Source organism: Malaclemys terrapin, chromosome 8 (assembly GCF_027887155.1).
Source record: "Malaclemys terrapin pileata isolate rMalTer1 chromosome 8, rMalTer1.hap1, whole genome shotgun sequence".
Lineage (NCBI taxonomy): Eukaryota > Metazoa > Chordata > Testudines > Emydidae > Malaclemys > Malaclemys terrapin.
In genome coordinates, this window is record NC_071512.1 from 87,375,286 (window position 1) to 87,395,720 (window position 20,435).

Consider the following 20,435-nt stretch of genomic DNA (forward strand, 5'->3'; position numbering starts at 1 on the left):
GTCCTGTGGCACCTTTAAGACTAACAGAAGTATTGGAGCATAAGCTTTCGTGGGTGAATGCCCACTTCATTAATGAAAGCTTATGCTCCAATACTTCTGCTAGTCTTAAAGGTGCCACAGGACTCTCTGTTCCTTTTAGAATAGTTCCCTAGTCCTGTCTAAGGGCTGTTTACTAGTGCTGGTGTGTCATGGGGCTGCCCCCGAGAAGAGGGGTATTTGATGGAGAGGAGGGCATGGAGTCTCCACTCTTGATGACTCCAACCAGGAGAATGTTTCTGGAACACCCCCAAACTCAACACTCATCCCTCCATCCACAAGACTCTGCGTGTGGTGGTGGAAGATGTGCCTAACATCTGCCCAAGCGTGCTGCCGCCAGCCATGTGAAGAGGAGAGGAAGCCACCTCAGCACTCAGACAGAGTCCCAAGGTCACAAGGGTCAGATAAATCACAACCCCTCATGTGTGCCAAAAGATCTAGTCACCTCAGTGTATTGTTACTTATCAGCTTTTGTTAGAACTGAGAATTTGAATATCGTTATACACTCTTCTGTGTTTTTCTGAACTGTGGGTCTGGGTACAGCACAGCCCTTTGAAACTCTCCAGCCCTCACCATCTGTAGCTCAGTTTCCATTCCCAAAAATGAAAAAAAGATGACTAACATCTGTTTAAACACAATTATCTCCATAATCATGTTGCATTTAGCTCAAGCTCACTATCCCCTTAAAGATTCTGAGCTTAAACTGATCCCAAGCTTCAGCTGCAAATTCTAACGGGTTGCAGAGCCTGGCATTTAAATAGCTGCCCTTGTCACTCTTGTTTGTGTTGCCCAGCTTGGCTTCTTAACAAATATTCAATTAATGGTTTTCTGATTAACACCATTCTTAAATCTGAATATTCAAATAATCCGATTCATTGTTCAAGCCTGCACCATGCAGTTTGTAGTTTCAAGCGTTAAAGCATCTGCTTCAGTCCTGTTTTTGAGACCTCAAATCTTATGGTCTCCACCAAACAACACAACATTGGAGTAGAAAATTTGCCTTGTGAAATTCATAACTAGATGGAATCAACAGACTCTAAAACCTGTCAGTAACACCGCCCCACACAGTTTTTGGGGCAGGGACTGTCGTCATGTTCTGTTTGCACGGCGCCAAGCAAAATGGGGTCCTGGTCCAGGGCGAGGGCTCACAGATGCTCCCAGAACAGATTACACACATGGATCCACTTCATTTTATAAAATACATTCTAGATAGAAGGCCAAATCCTAATGGGGGCATGGCTGTGAGTATCCAGTCACATTTTCTCCACTGCATGATCCCCTCACTCACACAGGTGGAAGGGAGCATGGCCATGGCTTAGTAGGTCAGAGATCAGCTGGCAAATGTGCAGCCTCATAGATCCCCAACCGATCTGCAGAGCAGGCCATCCGCATGCCCTAGGTCTCTGAGTCCTTGCTGGTAGCTGGTTCTCTTGCCATGTTGCTACTGGAGGGCTCGGTGCAGCTGCCCATTGTCACTTTTACATAGAAGGGAGGATGCTGCAGTTGGGGAATTACTGCTACCTCATTGCCTTACACCTGGTGTAGATGTTTACACCAGTGCACAGTGGGGTAAAAAGCTGCTGCTGGTGTAAGTGTGTGTGGAATTCTGATTTGGCAGCGCACTTTCAGGTGTAAATGCCTGCACAAAGTGCAGGGCAGCGGGGAATCAGGCCCTGGCTGCTCATTGAGTGATTGCCTAGAGCTGATAGCCTGCCCCTGTAAGCTGTGGAGTGCCTCCTGAGGGACTCCACGCTCCCTCGGCCTTGAAGTGAGGGGGCTCAGCACGTTTACAGGCACTCTCACCTCGTAGCACACAGGTGCTTGCTTCCTAATAAACATCAATTAGGGGCAAGATTCTCTCTTGCCCTCTGCTTCCACACAGAGGAATCAGACTGGTCCCTCTTCTGCCCCCGTGGAGTGCAGTCCATGCAGCATTCTCCAGGAAGCTGAGACTCTCAGTTTTCCTTGCAAAGCATCTGTTCAACTGGTACCTAAGTGACGTGATGGATGAAACCAGACCCAGTATCTTACTCAGCAGCCCCCTAAATCTCTGTCTCCTGGCCTCTCTCCAGCCTGCTTCCCGCTAGGTAAGTGCAGGCTCTACGTGATGGCACTGTGCAACAGGAGAAGAATGGGCACAGCGAAGGCTTTGCTCCCGATCTCCCTCCCACCCCCCATCCTAGTGGAGGAGGAAGGAATCTGTTACAATTACAGTCCAGTAGCAATTACTTCCCACTGGAGTAAGAGGGAGCCCTTGTCTGTTCCTGAGGCAGTGCAGCTATGTACTACCTCCCCCGCCCCCCACCCTCATCAAGGCAGATTGCAGGGTCCATTCCGCAGGCACCTACTGTCTCCTATAGGAGAGCAGTTCAGGTTAATATAAATAATTAAACACATTGTTTATGGCTGTGGTATTCACTAAGCCAGTGGTTCCCAAACTTTAACAACCTGTGAACCCCTTTCACTAAAATGTCAAGTCTCACGAACCCCCTCCTAAAAATGAATATTTCCAGGGATTTTCTCCTTTACCTGAGTATAAATTCTAAAAACAGTGACTTAAATATAACATTTGTTTTTATGACATGCTCATTGCACACTATTTATTATTATTTATAATTACAGTATTTTTATTACATTAGGAAAATGGCAACACTCTTCCAGATCTCCCTTTCGTAGCTTGTATCACTTTGAATAAGCCTGTTATAAGACAAGGCTCCTATGTTTCATCAAGAAGTATCAGATGAAACAGCAGGAAGGTATTTAAGAAGCCAACTCAAAGAGTTCCTCCTACACAAGCATTCAGGTCTTGAGCAGTCCAGGCAAACAACGCATGTTACAACAAAGCTTAAACTTGTTCTTCATAATACATTTTAAAACAATATTAGCTGCCTATTTAATTTTAAAAACAGCAAAACATATCCACCTCCTTTTCCATTTCTTACAAGAAGTCTTGAAGTTTAAATCTCCTCAATGTGATAGATATGCTTGCTTTGATCTGCCTAGTCCTTGGACCCTACCAACGTTCCCTCTGGCCGCACCATTCTGCCCTGGCCAGGGGAATAGCCTCTGCAGAAGTAAAAGCTGACTGGGCCACTATAGCTTTAAAAATGTTAATGTTGGGAAGGGAACGATTTCACATACTGAAGTGTAAGGCAAGTCAATGATAGCTACCGAGCAGTGATCAATGGGTGTAATAACCAGGAGGGCAGATGAGAAATATCCAGCTTTATTGTGTTCACTGACACCTCATTATGGTAATTAATAGGTTTTCTTGCACTGGCAGCGTCATCATCAGCTAGAAATAAAAAGAAAACTGGAAAATGTTGTGAGGAAGGAGCGGGTTCAGAGAATCAAGGTAAGGAAGTGACGTGTGAGTGTACTGAGCCACTGGGCAAACTTGCTCTGTGTTACTTGCCTCTGCGTTATTTTTATCAGAACCAGCCCCACGATAGGGTAGAGTTCTTTCAGGAGTCTTTATTCTGGAACCACTGTATTTGTGCTCGATGGTGCAGCCTCTGGATGTGTGGAAGTCAGTGGCTGTTCTAGCCAGGAAACCATAGACCTCACATGGCATGAATCTCTCTCCAGCTGAATTTCTTCAACTCCTGTCTGGAGCGCTTAAAAAACCATACGGGGGATTCCATCTTCTCAAACAGTCTCTTATTCTTTATCAGTAAGAATGCACACACAGCAGAGGGCATGCTGTATTGCCTGTCCCATAGGTTCAAAAATCAGGAGATTGGCTTTAAAATCACGAGAGTATGTAAAAATAATAGATTTGGTGTTCTTTTTATTTGCCTTCTGCTTTTGGTCCCTTAGGGTGCACTGGGGTCACATTTTGAAGCTTTCTCCACAGCCACGAGGGCTAGAAACTGACTTTTTCTTTAAGAATGAAAGCTGAAATCATCACATATCCTCTTGACTCCAGGAGCTGGGGCTTTAAGGAAAACAATAATTATTGTGAGACTTATGACAAAATCATGAGAGTTGGCCACACTGGGTATGTTAAGAAGCTGTGTGGTCCTTTGATGACGTGCAGAAAGAATGCAAACCTCTCAGGGGTTTGAATTTCACTTTTCTCTGCATTCCAGCTGTGACAGGGAGAAGGAAAAATAAATAAAAATACCAATCCTGTGATATTTACAGCCTCCGTTCCAGTCAGGAAGTACTGGAGAGAAGCTGTGGTTTAGAGTCTGTCCAAGTTTATATTCAGGATCCTTTATGGCATAATGCCTGCTGCAGTGCTGGGTAATTTTGGACTCCTGACCAGAAACTAAAACTGCTCCCCTCAGTGGGAACCCTACAGTTGGTGCTGGTTGTCTTCTATCCGTTGGGGTTAATTCCCTTTGAGATTCAAGAGACAGGCTGATGCAGGGAGGTGTAATTGACATCTTTCTCCACCATCTTTTGCTAATCTGGCCAGCAACTGATCTGAGATTACACAGTAAAAGGGATAGGGGGTAAAGGCATATCTAACCCTTCACTGCCAGAGGGAGAATCACCACAATATGGAGACTTTGAGAGGGAACAGATGTCAAAGGAAGGAAGTATGGGATTGCAGAGGATCCTCTAACTTCAGAAAAGAAACAGGGCTTCAAACAAAACAAAGTGTAAGAGACTGAAATACTGAGGGAGAGGGCAGAGATTCAAAACATACATGGAAACAAGGGGAGGAGGAGTGGAACTGATAGGATTCATCAGGTGTTTGGACAAGACTAGAAGGGGAGGGAGAAGGGAAAGGGACAGAAAGATGGGAGAGAAGCAACAGACCCAGGAATCAAAAAGAATGGGCGATTCTTATTCTCTCTTTTCTCCTTGCTTCTCTCCCATTCTATCCATCTGCTCCTTCCTCCTGCTCTAGTGTCAGACCTGGATCTCTTCTTCCATTTAAAGGATAATGACCTAAGCACCTGCCAAAGCTGATAGTTATTCGCAGACGCAGAAGGCTGGGTCAGTGTTCCATGACAGGATCTATAGCCTCCTCTCCCACCAAGCGCTCAGATGTATAACGTTCGCTTCCTCTAGGTGGAACGATCAAGAAGATCAGTGGAAGATATTAATCCTCTACTCTCTCCACACCCACCTGCTGGTCCAAGAAATCACTATGGGCGCCATGCTTTAGTTGAGGGAGAGCAATCCGGTCTTTCGCAATCAGTGAGTCTTATCAAATACCCCTAATCCTATACCATTCTACAGACACCTATTACATCTCTACTTTGTAGCACTGACTGTCCTGATTGCTCCAAAGGGAGTAGGATCAGGCCCTTATTGAGGAGCATGGCATGTCAATTCTTAGAGACCGGTGGCTTTGTTTCATGATAAACCTGTTTTAATACCTTAATTCTCTCTTTTTATTTGCACCACCCTCCAAGATCACTACACTAAGTATTAGAGCAGGGGTAGGCAACCGATGGCACGCAAGCTGATTTTCAGTAGCACTCACACTGCCTGGGTCCTGGCCACCGGTCCGGGGGGCTCTGCATTTTAATTTAATTTTAAATGAAGCTTCTTAAACATTTTAAAAACCTTATTTACTTTACATACAACAATAGTTTAGTTATATATTATAGACTTATAGAAAGAGACCTTCTAAAAACGTTAAAATGTATTACTGGCATACGAAACCTTAAATTAGAGTGAATAAATGAAGACTTGGCACACCATTTCTGAAAGAAGAACAGGAGTACTTGTGGCACCTTAGAGACTAACAAATTTATTAGAGCATAAGCTTTCGTGGGCTACATCTGAAGAAGTGGGATGTAGTCCATGAAAGCTTATGCTCTAATAAATTTGTTAGTCTCTAAGGTGCCATAAGTACTCCTGTTCTTTTTGCGGATACAGACTAACACGGCTGCTACTCTGAAACACTTCTGAAAGGTTGCTGACCCCTGTATTAGAGAGACAGTGGGCATGTCTACTCGTGCTGGGGCAGTGCCGTACAGCTGCACCAATGCAGCTGTGCCACCACTGCACATCTGCTGAAGACGCTTCATGCCGATGGCAGAGTGCTCTCCCGTCAGCCAAATAAAACCATCTCCATGAGCGGTAGCTATGTCGGTGGGAGAAGCTCTTCCGCCGACAGAGCACTGTCCACACCGGCTCTTAGATCGGTGTAACTTATGACGCTCACGGGGGGGTGGTTTAGTCACACTCCTGAGCAACATAACTTGTACCAACTTAAGCTGTAGTGTGTACATAGCCTAAGTGGTCTAAATTATGGACATCTTTATCCTTAATGCCAAAGCTTGGAGAGTGGCGATAAGCTCGTTATAATCACAAGTGGGCTGCTTTGTTAGCTGACAATAGAAAAAACTAGATTATAGCCAAGACTTTTCAGAAGTGAATAGAGAGACACGGTTGGTGAGGTAATATCTCCTATTGCAGTGGTGTCCAACCTTATTACACAGGAGGGCCACATAAACCTAAGCACAGTCCTGTGTGGGCCAAACAGATTCTACATATTTTAATAAGGGCTTGTTATGTTGGCATAAGTTATGTCACTGAGGGGTGTGAATAAACTATTCCCCTGAATGATGTAAGTTACACCGACCTAAGAGCCAGTGTGGACAGCGCTATGTCGGTGGGAGAGCTTCTCCCGCCCACATAACTACTACCTCTCGTGGAGGTGGTTTTATTATACTGATGGGAAAGCTCTCTCCCATTGGCATAGAGCGTCTGCACCAGATGCGTTACAGCGGCATCCACACTTCTAGTGTAGACTAGCCCTTAGATTTAAAGTCACCTGTTCTGATTTATATTTTAAGTTCAGCTTGTTTTGTATGTATTTAGTTAGGTTGTTTCTATGTACAGCATTGTTTGTTTACACACTTGTGTAAACTAAAATGGTGTAAACAAGACGACCAAACGCGACTGAACCAGCCACTAGTATATTGTGTTGAAGCAGGCCGCTGTTCATAAGTTGGGCACCCCTGTTCCATTAGACCAACAGAGGTTGGTCCATTAGAAGATATTACCTCCCCCACCTTGCCTCTCTAATACCCTGGGACAGACACAGCTACAACTACACTGCATACAGAAGTGAATAGTGATTTTGGGTGCTCCATGTTTTGGGTGCCCAATCTGAGACACCTTAAGGGGACATGATCTTCAGAGGGAAGGTTTTCAGCTCTTTCTGAAAATCATGCTTTCTTAATGTCTCTCAATTTAGGCACCCATATTCTCATGTCAGTTTTGAAAATCTTGATCAATAACTTTTTTGTGTCCTCAAGAGATTTGTGTTTTGGGATTACGCACTTTCTACCCTGTTGTAAGCCCTGTTTTCGTAAATACACTTTTCTACTCACCTTTATTTTACAAGAAATCTCATGTCAAATTGCAAGGGCTTGATTAAATAACAGGTTTAAAGGTTCATCTATAATTGTATTGAGTCCCTTACTGCAGTGGTTCTTCACCAGGGGTACACAGAGGTCTTCTGGGGGTACATCAACTCATCTAGATATTTGCCTAGTTTTACAGCAGGCTCCATAAAAAGCACCAGCAAAGTCAGGACAAGCTAAAATTTAATACAGACAATGACTTGTTTATACTGCTCTATATATTATATCATTGTTTCTCAACCTGGGAGAGGTGACCCCCGGGGGTCACAGGTTGGGTTTACACGGGGCCATCAGTGCAGTGCTGGCATTACGGGGTGGCAAGCAGGGGCCCCACAAAGCTAAGATACATGCTGAAGCCAAAGCCCCACAGCCTGGGGCTGAAATCAGACTCCTGAAAGGGGTACAGTAGTCTGGAAAGGTTGAGAACCACTGCCTTATTGGATTACTCCTAGGTTCTGGAATGTGCATGAATGCTCATTTTAAACAGCTCTTCTCTTATTTCAATTGTCCAGTCTTCCTCTCCTCGACCAAACACTGCACCAGGAAATATGCAACGCCCAGTCCGACTACAGCCACTTCCTGGATATCCTACAGCAGGATCCACACCCAAGACTTCTTCAAGATCCAAACAAAAGCTCTTGGAACTTGAACATGATCATCAGTTTCCCAATGGGGTTAGCCCTTGTTTTTTTTTTTTATGAGAATTACATAGTTTCAGGAACCCATCAGAAAGAATGACTTAAAAGTAGACTAATACTGTACATCTCAGAATTGTGAACCACAGACTGTGTTTAATGCACAATTATTTATCATCAGCTTTTTGTTCAGACTTTCCTTCTTTCCCTTCCTTTTGTTTTGCAAAAGACATTGTCCTACTGACTTCATATTCAGACCTGGATCACAGCACTGAAAAACACAGTGGATGCTTTTTTTATAGAGTAGTCTTTCTTTGCATATAAAATTTTCACTCTCTGTGGAGATTCTCTATAGGGGGAGTGCCTACCTCTTAACAGGGACAGCTGAGGGTATTTGTAGAGGATCTAGATGGAGCTACTATAAGGTGGGTGCATAATTGGTTGGAAAACCATTCCCAGAGAGTAGTTATCAGTCGTTCATAGTCAAGCTGGAAGACGCATATCAAGTGGGGTCCCGCAGGGATCAGGTCTGGGTCCGGTTCTGTTCAATATCTTCATCAATGATTTAGATAATTGTAGAGAGAGTACACTTATAAAGTTTGCAGATGATGCCCTGCTGGAAGGGCTTGCAATTGCTTTGGAGGATAGGATTAAAATTCAAAATAGTCTGGACAAACTGGAGAAATGGTCTGAAGAAAATAAGGTGAAATTCAATAAGGACAAATGCAAAATGCTCCACTTAGGATGGAACAATCAGTTGCACTCATACAAAATAGGAAATGACTGCCTAGAAGGCTGCCTAGACTGTGGAAAGGGGTCCTAGTGGATCACAAGCTAAATATGAGTCAACAGTGTAACACTGTTGCAAAAAAAAAAAAAAAATCCAAACAACATTCTAGGATGTATTAGCAGGAGTGTTGTAAGAAAGATGCAAGAAGTAATTCTTCCGCTCTACTCAGTGCTGATTAGGCCTCAGCTGGAGTATTGTGTCCAGTTCTGGGTGCCACATTTCAGGAAAGATGTGGTCAAACTGGAGAAAGTCCAGAGAAGAGCAACAAAAATGATTAATAATCTAGAAAAGATGACCTATCAGGGAAGATTGGAAAAAATTGGGTTTGTTTAGTCTGGAGAAGAGAAGACTGGGGGGAAAAGGGGTGGCGGACGGACATAACACTTTTCAAGCACATAAAAGGATGTTACAAGGAGGAGGGAGAGAAATTAACCTCTGAGGATAGGACAAGAAGCAATGGGCTTAAATTACAGCAAGGGCAGTTTAGGTTGGACATTAGGAAAAACGTCCTAACTGTCAGGGTGGTTAACCACTGGGATAAATTGCTTAGGGAGCTTGTGGAATCTCCATCATTGGAGATTTTAAAGAGCAGGTTGGACAAACACCTGTCAGGGATGGTCTAGATAATACTTAGTCCTGCCATGAGTGCAGGGGACTGGACTAGATAACCTCTCAAGGTCCCTTCCAGTCCTATAAGTGTATGATCCCAGCAAAGCCTCCCCTTCACCGTCCACAGCTGTAAAGGAACAGCAACCCCCTCTCCTTTCCTCACCACAACTCCTCCTCCTAAGCCAAAGAAGTAGGAATAGGGAAGGGGAGCTGCTCAGGCTAGTGGAACCTGCTCACGTGAGTATGTAATTATCTAAAGGGGAAATTCAGCCCCTTCTCCCATAGCTTTGAAGAAAGTGAAGTGAATAGAGTTTATGTCGGTAAAGGTATGAGTGGTTCGGGGGCTGTGACCCTTGTGCAGCCACTGCAAGGTACTGCAGTAAGTTACCATGGACCCTCAGCCCTTCTCCCAGCCAGCTCCCATGGCTGCCAGCTCTCAAACGGGATGGTTTATGTGGACCTGCTGCAGAGCCCAGTTCCAACATCTGCAAGGGTCTGAGTTTCTTCTGTACGCCTGCCTCCTGCTTCAGGGCCTTTGGCTCCTGTGCCCTTGGATGGATTTCATCCTGGAGGAGGAGTAAAGCTCCACTACCAATGGGAATAAAGTCATTTGAAAGGCACTGAGGTAATTTTGTGCCCAATAATTTTATGAAACTCCTTGGTTTCTGCCCCACAAATGGAAGGAAATTAGTACTGCAAAAGCACTGTTCATTCATTCACTATTCTGGCTGGCTGGGGTCGAGTCTGCCAGAACCATAAGTAATACTCAATTTAAAAAAAATTAGAATCAGTTCTTGGGTTAAATTTTCAAGGGACCTGGACACAGGTCCTCTAGCTGTGCTTCCAGATTCAGATTCAGACTCAGGATTTTGCTCGCACAAATCATTTCGCAAGCAAAGTTGTGGGCACCAATTTAGAGGCCCCTGTTTGAAAATGGGAATGTGAAATGGAAGGAACAGTCAGATCATGTCCATCCAGTATGGTCTCGAGTTGTGCTGAGCAGACTCAGTGTTTGCATGAACTTGGGTTTGACATGGTTAAATGTGATTGCAGGGAGAGAAAAACATGATGAGGCTTATGAACTCAGTGGATTATTCAGCTGGATTATCCCCATATCAACTTCCCATCATTAACAATTACGTGATACCGGTGCCACCTCCACCCCAAAAAGGAGATAAGAACATAAAGGGAGTTAGGCATGGGACTTCCAGGGGCAGACGCTTTCGCCCAACCACCGCACCAAATGGCTTAGAGCAGCTGTTAACAAAGGTACAGTATGTGATCTCTTTTCCACCCCCTACCCCCTGATATCTATATTTCTCACTCCAGAGGTGCTTTTACCAGATATGCTGTCTTGAGAGCATGAAGAGGCAGTGAAGTGGTTCAAGAGATGCTGAATCTGGCTAGCAGTGGAAGTAGTGCCAGCCTCCTCAAGGGGCCAGAGAGGAGCAAGATCAGCAGACCAGGGCCAGAGCTGGGGGCACACACCCAAGGCTGTGCACTCTCAGCGTTTTGTCAGTGCCAGAATTACAGTGCAAGTCTGAGCTGGATCTCTAGTTTGGAGAGTGCTTTGATGGCACAATCTGGTCCTACATGTTTGCTTTAATGCTGTGCTGAGATATTGTATTGTCTTCTATTTAATGCAACAGCCTGGAATTGTTTTCCACAGCCAAATTAATTTAATCGAATATATTAATAACCGGACAGACACTAATTCAACTGAGCAGGACTGAAATCATCACTTGGAAGTGAACCAACTCAAAAACTAGAAGAAGCAGCTAGACCCTACCTGTTTTTGTCCTCCTCCCCACCTTCAGTTAAAGCTTTGTGTACTCCTGAAAACCCAACTTTTGATTGTTTTGTTTTGTGAGCTCTTTCCAAGGATCCATCTATTAAGCATTTCCAATGAAGAAAGTGGTTTTACAAATGCGTTCACAAACATGAATCTAAAATCATTTGTTAAGGAGAATCAAGTGTATCAAACCATTCAACAAGCAGGTGTGTTCACAGAATCAAGATCAGAATGTTGGGAGACTAATCTACTCATGATTTGTCCTTGTACCCCACCACACCCATGGATAGATTGTTTAGTTGAATGGGGCTATTTGGTTTCCGTGCCACAGAAAAACTGAAAAATTGGCTTTTATGGTGAAGGCCCCTGGCATAAGACTCAGTCCTTTCTCAGGCAGAACTATCATTAACTTCCATAAGAGCTTGCCAGTATGGGGGCTGCATGCTTAAGCCCACATTATAGTCCGAATCATACAAGGCAGATGTGGAAAAGACTAATTGGATGATCTGGTCCATCTCCCTGCCAGAGCAAGATTGTTCTCAAAAGCCCTTAGTCAGCAGCTGTGCTGGAAAATGCCCCATCCTTTCTATGATGTCATAAGACAGAGCAGAAACAGATTAAATTTGCAGACTACTTATGTACTTAAAGTTAGCCACATACTTGTGTCTCTTGCTGAATCAGGATCATAGTGAATCATGACGAACTCAGAGCCTGAACTTTTTTCCCCACATAAAACCCTAATCAAAGAATTTTTAATAGTGTACAAATAAATAACAATCAAAGGCTCCTTGCAGAGCATTCACAAACGGAAACATGAAATTAAATACATGATTTGCTATGTAAAGTTCACGCTGCTCTAACTAGAATGGCTTTGCAGAGAGAATGGAGGAATTCTAAATGGATTCTATTTGAAAAGTAAACTGACATACAGGAATTATTTAGATGTCGGATCTATAGCTGGGAGGACAGCTGATTTGGGTTTTGGACACCAAATACAGGTTTGGTAATTTCAGATTTGGATAAACATTTGCCAGATCAAAGAAGAAAATATAATTAATCTATCTGGACCTTCTATGTCTGGTAAAGAAACACAGGACCTGATCCTTGGGTCTGGTGGAGCTGTGCTCAATGCAGGACCCTAGGTGATGGGCAAACCTAGCTGTATGCTACCTTTGCACGTCCCTGATCTGCAGGGTTGCCCAAGTTTGTGTAAGAACAGCGACAATATTTTTTATTTATTTATTTTTTTTAAACGAATTCCAGCTAGATTGACCTGAGGGTCTATTACGCCATCTGGGGACTGCTGGAGTCCAGCAGTGCTCTGGCCATGCCCCCTTCTCCCATGTACATTCCTCATATGCCCAATGTCCCCATGCCAGGGAATCGTCCGCTGACTCAGTAGGGCAGCTGTAAGGACCCTTTGCACCACCAGAGTTTTACATAGAGTCTGAATCGGGGCCACCGATTTGACACAACAATTTGATCTATTTGCAGTTCAGGAAGGTTAAATTCAGTGAGAGAAAAAGAGGTGAATGAATACTTTAAAAATGTCTCACCGGTGCTGCCCCTTTGTTCACCTCTAGTTAGGAGTCTGGTTATTGAATGCATTTTTTGTGCTCCTGTTGTAGGACTCAGGAAAGTTCCATAAGCCCTCATTACACAGCAATGCATCTGTTACAATGATCTACTTAGGAAAAAGTGTGCACTTGTCTCATGATGACACTGATTACAGAGATGAAATCAAAGTCTATCAGCAACATTGTGGAGGAGAAAACCTTTGTGTCTACAAAGGCAAGCTACTGGAAGGAGGTAAGGATTAAAAGTTGAGGCGTTCATTTTAATTCTGGCAACATCTTATTTTCTGGATAAACTGTTGATGTGATATCAAAATGATTTCAGCTGAGCTCACTCAAGATATGCGCATCCAGGGACTTATAAACCAGCTGCCTCCAACCTAAATCGAGATTTACTGTTCCATGATTGAAAATGAGGCTGCAATTACTTTTGCAAATTATGGAAGAAGGAATTTAGAGGAGTGATTTAACAAAATACTGTGGGTTAGATTAATTTGTGTATAGAGCTGTATGGTTAATAAAATATTTGCAGGAGTAAACTGTCCCTGAATACTAAATTATCTGTTTCTGAGTAGCAGTAATACATCAATGTATGCTTTTTATTGTTCCAGAAGGAAAATTATATTCTGGGGGCCTGATTCTGATCCGTCTTACACTAGTGTGACTCCATAGACTTCACTAGAGTTACTGTGGTGTATATCAAGAATTAGAGGAGAATCAGGCCTGGGAATCTACTATTCCTGATAGCTAAAAATCACCTCTAGGTTAAGATCAGAAGTCCTCAGATGCAATGAAATCACAGTTGTTCTCCTGCATGGGTGGTTGTGGTGCAGGCACAAGGGAGTTCTCCACAATCACTATACATCACACAATTGTGCACGGTTTCGGCTCTGCCTAGCTGACTGAGGAGGAAGGAGGGGCATCTACAATTAAGGAGGGGAGGGTTACTACAGATCATAGTCCTTATTCCAGCCTGGGGATTGGAGGAAGACTTCTTCCCAACACTGCCAATGTTATGGAGCTCCTCTGCATAAAGCCTATACCCAGGAGCAGCACAACCCCACCATGGTGCCATGCTAATGAGTTTCTGTAACCTGAAGTGATGACTACTATTGCTGAAGGGGTGATTTTAGTTTTCCAGTTGAGAGAAGCATTTGAACCAGCAGTTCTGTTTCACTCAATGAGTTGTATGTAACTGTGTTTTGCTTCTGATTTTTCATTGAATATGATAAAGAGCTATGTATGGTGTCCTACTGCCATTTGCTGGAGAGAATTAGCACTGCTCAGCTGTGTGTCATAAGCCCTATACTGCTAGCTAACAGCTAATGGATATCTTTCTGCAAATCAAGTGGTAGGGGCCTGTGTTTTTGAGATGGGAGGCTCAGGGTTCTATCCTCCCTGCAGCTGTGAAGTTTTGAATAGCTGCAGTGATGATGCCTAGCTGGCCACGGATATGTTACAGCACCTGCAGGCTGCTGCTGTGGGGGTGGGGACAAGCATGATATTTGTGGATATCAGCAGGTGGAATTTCACAATATAATGCTCTTTAATGCAGATGAGAGGCACAGCGCCTGATCTCACAAGATCCATGGTTTTGGCACATATGCAGACAAAATGGAGGTCACTGGACACAGGCTGTCAAGAAAGCATTAACCCCATTCTCTCACCAATTACAGAGACCTTTCACTTTACCTCAAAGCGGCACCATGGTTTCCCCTTCAGTCTCACCTTTTTCCTCAATGGGATACAGATGGACAGGCTGAGCTCCTGCTGCGAATACAAGCATCGGAAGGGTGCGAGATTGGGAGGCAAGCATGGATACTTTGGCTTTGTGAATGTGGACAGAGCGTCTCCTTGCTATAGGTATGCTCACAAGTGTTTAGACCACAAAACTTTCCCCACTTTTTAAAAATCATCTATCAAACATTTTACCCATTGATCTCTCTAGAGCCCAGGCCACATCTCAGATGAATGGAGATCTGTTGCCTCCCTTGTCTTGAAACCAGTTACACCTCTACCTCGATATAACGCTGTCCTCAGGAGCCAAAAAATCTTACCGCGTTATAGGTGAAACCACGTTCTATCGATCTTGCTTTGATCCACCAGAGTGTGCAGCCCCGCCCCCCCCGGAGCACTGCTTTACCGCGTTATATCCAAATTTGTGTTATATCGGGCTGCGTTATATCGGGCTAGAGGTGTAATATCATCCGAATATTGGATCTACTCTTGCAGTCTTCCCATAGGCAATCTCCTATTGAAGTCAGTTGATTTTTACATTGTCCCCATTGTGACAGTTCTCAGGGTACCCAGGACTGAGTCGCCATGTTACCTCCCGTGCCTCCAGTGTGAGGGAGACTTGCTTATGCTGAACTGGGTATCTGTTCCTTGACACCACAAGCTTGTGAGCCACCTGAGTCTTCTCCTCTGGGCTACACCAGCCCTCACTTTGCCATGCAGGTTAACAATTGGTGTACCCCAGTCCCTGAGCCCCTTTGCAGCATTCCCCTGTAGTATCCAGCCCCCTTGCCACTGACCACTCACAGAAATAACAGGGTCGGTTGTCCCCAAGGGAACAGTGTACACACCAGCTTGTAGGATTCAACTCAGGATCAGCTTCTTGCTTAATACCACAGCACTGATAATGAAAACAACCAGAAGTTTATTATCAAAGATTCAAGAGACCGTGAGTAAGGATAATGGAAACAAGGGTTTACCTATAAAATAAAACCACAATACACTTTCTAGAGGTTAAACTTAGCTAGTAGATTTACCTCCCGTTTAATGAAGTTCATCTCACCCAAAGCCTTTTGCAGCATGTTCAACCCAAGCTGGTGAGGATCCTGTTTTCATGAATGTCAACACACTGCCCGTTCGGAGGCTCTTCTTTGTTCCCCAAATATAGTTCAGCAAACCTTTGAAGTGTATCTCAAGATAAGGTTCTTTTCCTCTGCCGTGTGTTCTTCCTTGTTGACTTCACATCTTTCTGTTGACTTTGTATGTAAATACCTCCAATGTGTTAGCTTACCATGCTTAATTTACGCGTCGACAGAGAGACAGGTGAATAAATATCTTTTGACTGACAGGAAACCTGTTTCTCCACCTCTGCTGTGATACAGAATCTAAACGTATTTTCAGTATTCCCACATAGCTCCTTACATAGTAACTGTCCACACATTTCACAACGATATTAACAATGTGTGTGACCCTGACTTTCATTTAAGACCTCACATGACGTTCTTTGTTGAACCAGAATGCACAGACCAGAATCAGGATATTCTTGTAACCCCCTTGCTAGTTGACACTGAGGGGTTTTTGGGTTACAACCATGTTTTCTGTTTTCAATATGCCAGAGAGTTTTGAACTGAAGATGTATAGCAGGGGTAGGCAACCTATGGCACGTGTGCCGAGGCGGCACGTGAGCTGATTTTCAGTGGCACTCACACTGCCCGGGACCTGGCTACTGGTCCGGGGGGCTCTGCATTTTAATTTAAATTTAAATGAAGCTTCTTAAACATTTTCAAAACCTTATTTACTTTACATACAACAATAGTTTAGTTATATATTATAGACTTATAGAAGGAGACCTTCTAAAAACGTTAAAATGTATTACTGGCACACAAAACCTTAAATTAGAGTGAATAAATGGAGGCTCGGCACACCACTTCTGAAAGGTTGCCGACCCCTGATGTATAGCTACATCAGAGGATTTGTCAGGGGGAAGTTGGAATATATGTCAGCATGGGAAGGGGCAAAAAGGGCCTTTTGTCAACCAGAGAGGCATAGAAGGTGGTTTGGCATTGTTGGATAAGTATGTCAGCTGGATGTTTATGCTAAAAATGATAAGCAGTGACATAGTTTAAATGGCACCATAGTTATTTATCTGTAGGTTCCAGAGTTAACAATCCATTCATTTCAGTGAGTCATTCCCATCTCTCAGACCTATTGTTGACTCAGGCAGACATCACTAAATCAGTTTACACTCAGTTGTATTCTTAAGGTTTTTCTAGGCCACCATGCAAGCTAGATACATAATTAAAACAACAAGAACAAAATCTTAAGATTCAGGAGCACAATTCTGCCTCAGCATTTAAAGTCCACAGTAATTTCCCTGGCTGCAGAGTAGGCCAATATAGGACATTGCCCAGGATGCAGAAAACAAATATGAGCACAACAAAGCATTCCTTTTGTTCATGGCCAAAGACAATGCCATGATCAACAGCTGGAGTGTATGCCAAGAAGTTTCAGTTTTAATTTAAAAAAAAAAAAATCTGTCTGCTGGATTTTCAAGGCAGTGTCATACAGTAGAACTGCTGCTGCCAGGTATAATTTTTATTCTTTTCATACTATATTTTTAAAACAACAATAAACAGTTGGATGCACCGGGGGAAGCGGAGAGAGGGGAACCCCCATAGAGCCAAACTAACTTTTTAGATAAACACTAAATTCTGAGGAAAAATTCCATGTCTTTCCACTTCAAACTAACATTTACATGATTTACATGATTTATGTAAATATTATGCTATAGTTGCTGTGACAAGGTTTTCTGAGGAGTGAAAAGCAGCTGAATTAGGATGGAGGTACTGTTTCAGTAAATATCCAAACTAGCTCAAATCTCCGCTTTTCTGTGTGTGTGGCAAAGAAAGTGAATTACCTTTATCTAAAATGATATGAGCCTGGAGAAATGGTTCAGATTATTTCATATTGGAAAAAACCCAATGATTAATGAAATTCTTCTTTCTTCCACCAGCCCACCCAAATCTAGCTATCGACCTAAAGATCCCCTTTTGTAAGGTTCCTTTCCCAGCAGTTACAGCTGTATTTTCATGTCCCCAACAAGTCACATCCCATAAAGTCCTGCTTTACCCCTGTATGTTTGAAGGGGCAAAATTGTGAGCACAAATAATTTTGGGTGTGATTTTATGCCCACAGATTCAGGGCCTGATCCCATGCTCAGTGAAGGTTCCCATTGATTTCCATGAGTTTTCGGTCAAGTCCTGAGTGACTTTGCCCCTGATTCCACAATAGGTTCTGCCTGGATGCTGGGGTTAATCTATGCAGAGCTCATTGTAGGCTTGAAGCCCTAGATAGCTGTGCACCTGCACATAGGAACTCCAATATCTCAATGACCTTTAGGAAATTATGGGCACTAATAACAGAGAGGACAGAATGCCTAACACAATTATTCACACCTACATTTTGTGCTCACAAAATTGGAAGTCAGTCTCTGAAATTCTAGCCTTGGAAGTCTCTAGGATATCTCATGGCAGGTTAGAAGCAGCTATAGAAAGGGTTAGCATGAGGGATTGCTGTATTAAAGCTTTATGTAAGAAGAGCAGTTGGATAGGTCATAGTGTTCTAGGAAGGGAATGAAAGGTATGGGAAGGGGTTCATGGCTATGGGGAGAACTGCTGAGAGTAAGGGAGAGGGATCAGCCCTAGAAGAGTTGTCTTGAGGAAAGAAAAAGGAATCAGCAGAGTGGGGTTTTCATTCTTCACTAGGCCTTGGCACTGAGTCTCTGGGTAATGTCTACACTACAGTGGAACAGCTACGGCACTGTGCCATTGTGGTGATGTAATGCAGATACCTGCTACAGTGACAGAACGGGGTTTTTCCCATTGCCGTAGTTAATCCACCTGCTTGAGATGCTGTAGCTAAATTGACCGAAGAATTGCTTGCAGCGTCTGTACTGGGCCTTAGGTCAGCTTAACTACATCTCTCAGGGGTGTGAAAAATTCACACCCCTAAATGATGTAGCTAGTTTGATCTACGTTTTATGTGTAGATCAGGCCCCAGAATATCCCCAGGATCCATAGTATGTTGTGCAATATTTCCTGGATTGTACCAGAGTTCTGAAAGCAAACACCACCTGCTATGAACTAAGAAATCTTTCAATGTGTGGGAGGCAGGTGAGGAAACAGGGTTGGTTGGTGGAGGTTAAAGCAGCATTAAGAATTGTTAAAAAAAGAAAAACTAGAGGGAGGGAAAAGAGGAGGTATTGGGCTTGGTCTACACTTAAAAGTTATATTGGCATAGCTGCGATGGCCAGGGGGTTAAGGAGGGAAGCAAGTAGGGAGCGTTCTGTCTCTCAGCAACATGGTCCTGGATCTCTGTTCAGTCCATTGCTAGTTGGCCAAAATGCACCTATAAATATGCAATTTGGGGCTTGTCTACACAGCAAGTAGCTGCATGGCAAGCCAGGGTGTGAATCTACAGCAGCATGACAGTAACATCCTGTGTGCACACGGCCGCAGTGCAGTGAAAGTCCTGGAGAGTAGCTTAGTGCAGTACTGATGCAGTACTGTATGGTAGAGCAGGACCAGGATTTGCTCTAAAGGGTTTTTTTAACCCTTTGGATTCCAAAGTGCTTTACAGAGCTGGGTAAATGTTATTGTCCCATAGTGGTGAACCTGAGGCATAGGACAATGTATTTAATTTTATTTTTAACTCACTAGGCATGTGGCAAGTTATGGAAGGAAAAATGTGTAGTTTCCAAGTTTCCCGTGTTGTTTTTGTTAGGTGTATTATTGCAATGGGCCTGGACAAAAACCCCTCTCCTCCAAAGAAAAAGATGAAAGAAGACTATGGAGAAAAGCAAGAGGATTCCGTGAAGGATGAAGAGCACAACGAGCCAAGTGAGGGCAGCGTTGAGCAAGAGGCGACCAAACACTTGACAGTTGAAATTTCCTCAGCTCACGGAGAGGGTCAGGAGCCTGCAGAGGACAGCGTGGAAATTGCAGAGGAGGAAAGAGAAGAAGAAACACAAGAAGGACCAGAGGATGAGTCCGAAGATGACCAGGAAAATGCTAGTAAAGATGGTACAGTATCAAAAAGCCAAGTTAAGGAACAAAAATGGGGAGGCAGAATTGTCTAATGGAGAGGGCATAGCACTGCTAGTCAGGAGACTTGGGCTCTATTCCCAACTCAGCCGCTGACCACAAGGGAGTCCCTTCGCCTCTTTTCCACTTCCCAGCCCATGTCTATCTTGTCTGTTTGGACTGGATGCTTTTAGGGCAAAGGCTGACTCTTGCAGTGTGTTTGTGCCTAGCATGGGGTTACCATTCGTCCGGATTCCCCCGGACATGTCCGGCTTTTTAAGCTAAAAATAGCATCCGGGGGGAATTAGTAAATGTCCGGACTTCCCCCCCCCATGCAGAGCACGCGCGGCTAACAGTGCAGCCGGCCGGATGGTGCCACTTACATGGGGCTCCGACACTCAGCCAGAGAGAGCTCCTCCTCCTCCCCCCTGCAGCAGAAATCACTCCCTCCCTCCCTGCATTCGCAGATCGCCTCCGGCAGTCTGGAGCTCCTCCCCCGCTGCTGCCCAGCCTGCCGACGAGTCAGGCAGTTCCTGAGCAAGTTCACCAAGACATTAGGCAAAGAAAGGCCAACAACAAGGGAGCCAGGGGGTCGGAGAAGGGGCAGGGAGGTTCTGGAGGGGGCAGTCAAGAGACGGGGGGATCGGGAGTTCGGGGGGGGGCTTTCTGGGGGTGTGGATAAGGTTTTGGGCAGTCAGGGTACAGGTAGGGGGTAGGGTCCTGGGGGGCATTTGGGGGGGGTCTTAGAAGGGGGCAGTTAGGGGACAAGGAACAGGGAGGCTTAGGTAGGGGGTGGGGTTCTGGAGGGCAGTTAGGAGCAGGGGTCCCAGGAGGGGGCAGTCAGGGG

The 20,435-nt window shown here is 44.3% G+C and overlaps 1 protein-coding gene across 6 annotated transcripts in view; it reads left to right on the plus strand.

Annotated features, from left to right (window-relative positions):
- ERICH3 (glutamate rich 3) overlaps positions 1 to 20,435 on the plus strand; it is a 68,591-nt gene that overhangs the window by 21,554 nt on the left and 26,602 nt on the right. For 4 of the 6 annotated variants that reach the window (XM_054038188.1, XM_054038192.1, XM_054038193.1 and 1 more), the window contains 7 exons: positions 3,302 to 3,391; positions 5,062 to 5,190; positions 7,886 to 8,047; positions 10,461 to 10,676; positions 12,828 to 13,008; positions 14,450 to 14,636; positions 19,290 to 19,588. In XM_054038188.1, the coding sequence (XP_053894163.1) occupies positions 3,302 to 3,391; positions 5,062 to 5,190; positions 7,886 to 8,047; positions 10,461 to 10,676; positions 12,828 to 13,008; positions 14,450 to 14,636; positions 19,290 to 19,588 (1,264 nt within the window). The remainder of the gene's footprint in view (positions 1 to 3,301; positions 3,392 to 5,061; positions 5,191 to 7,885; positions 8,048 to 10,460; positions 10,677 to 12,827; positions 13,009 to 14,449; positions 14,637 to 19,289; positions 19,589 to 20,435) is intronic. The other 2 variants (XM_054038189.1, XM_054038191.1) reach the window with 1 other exon arrangement.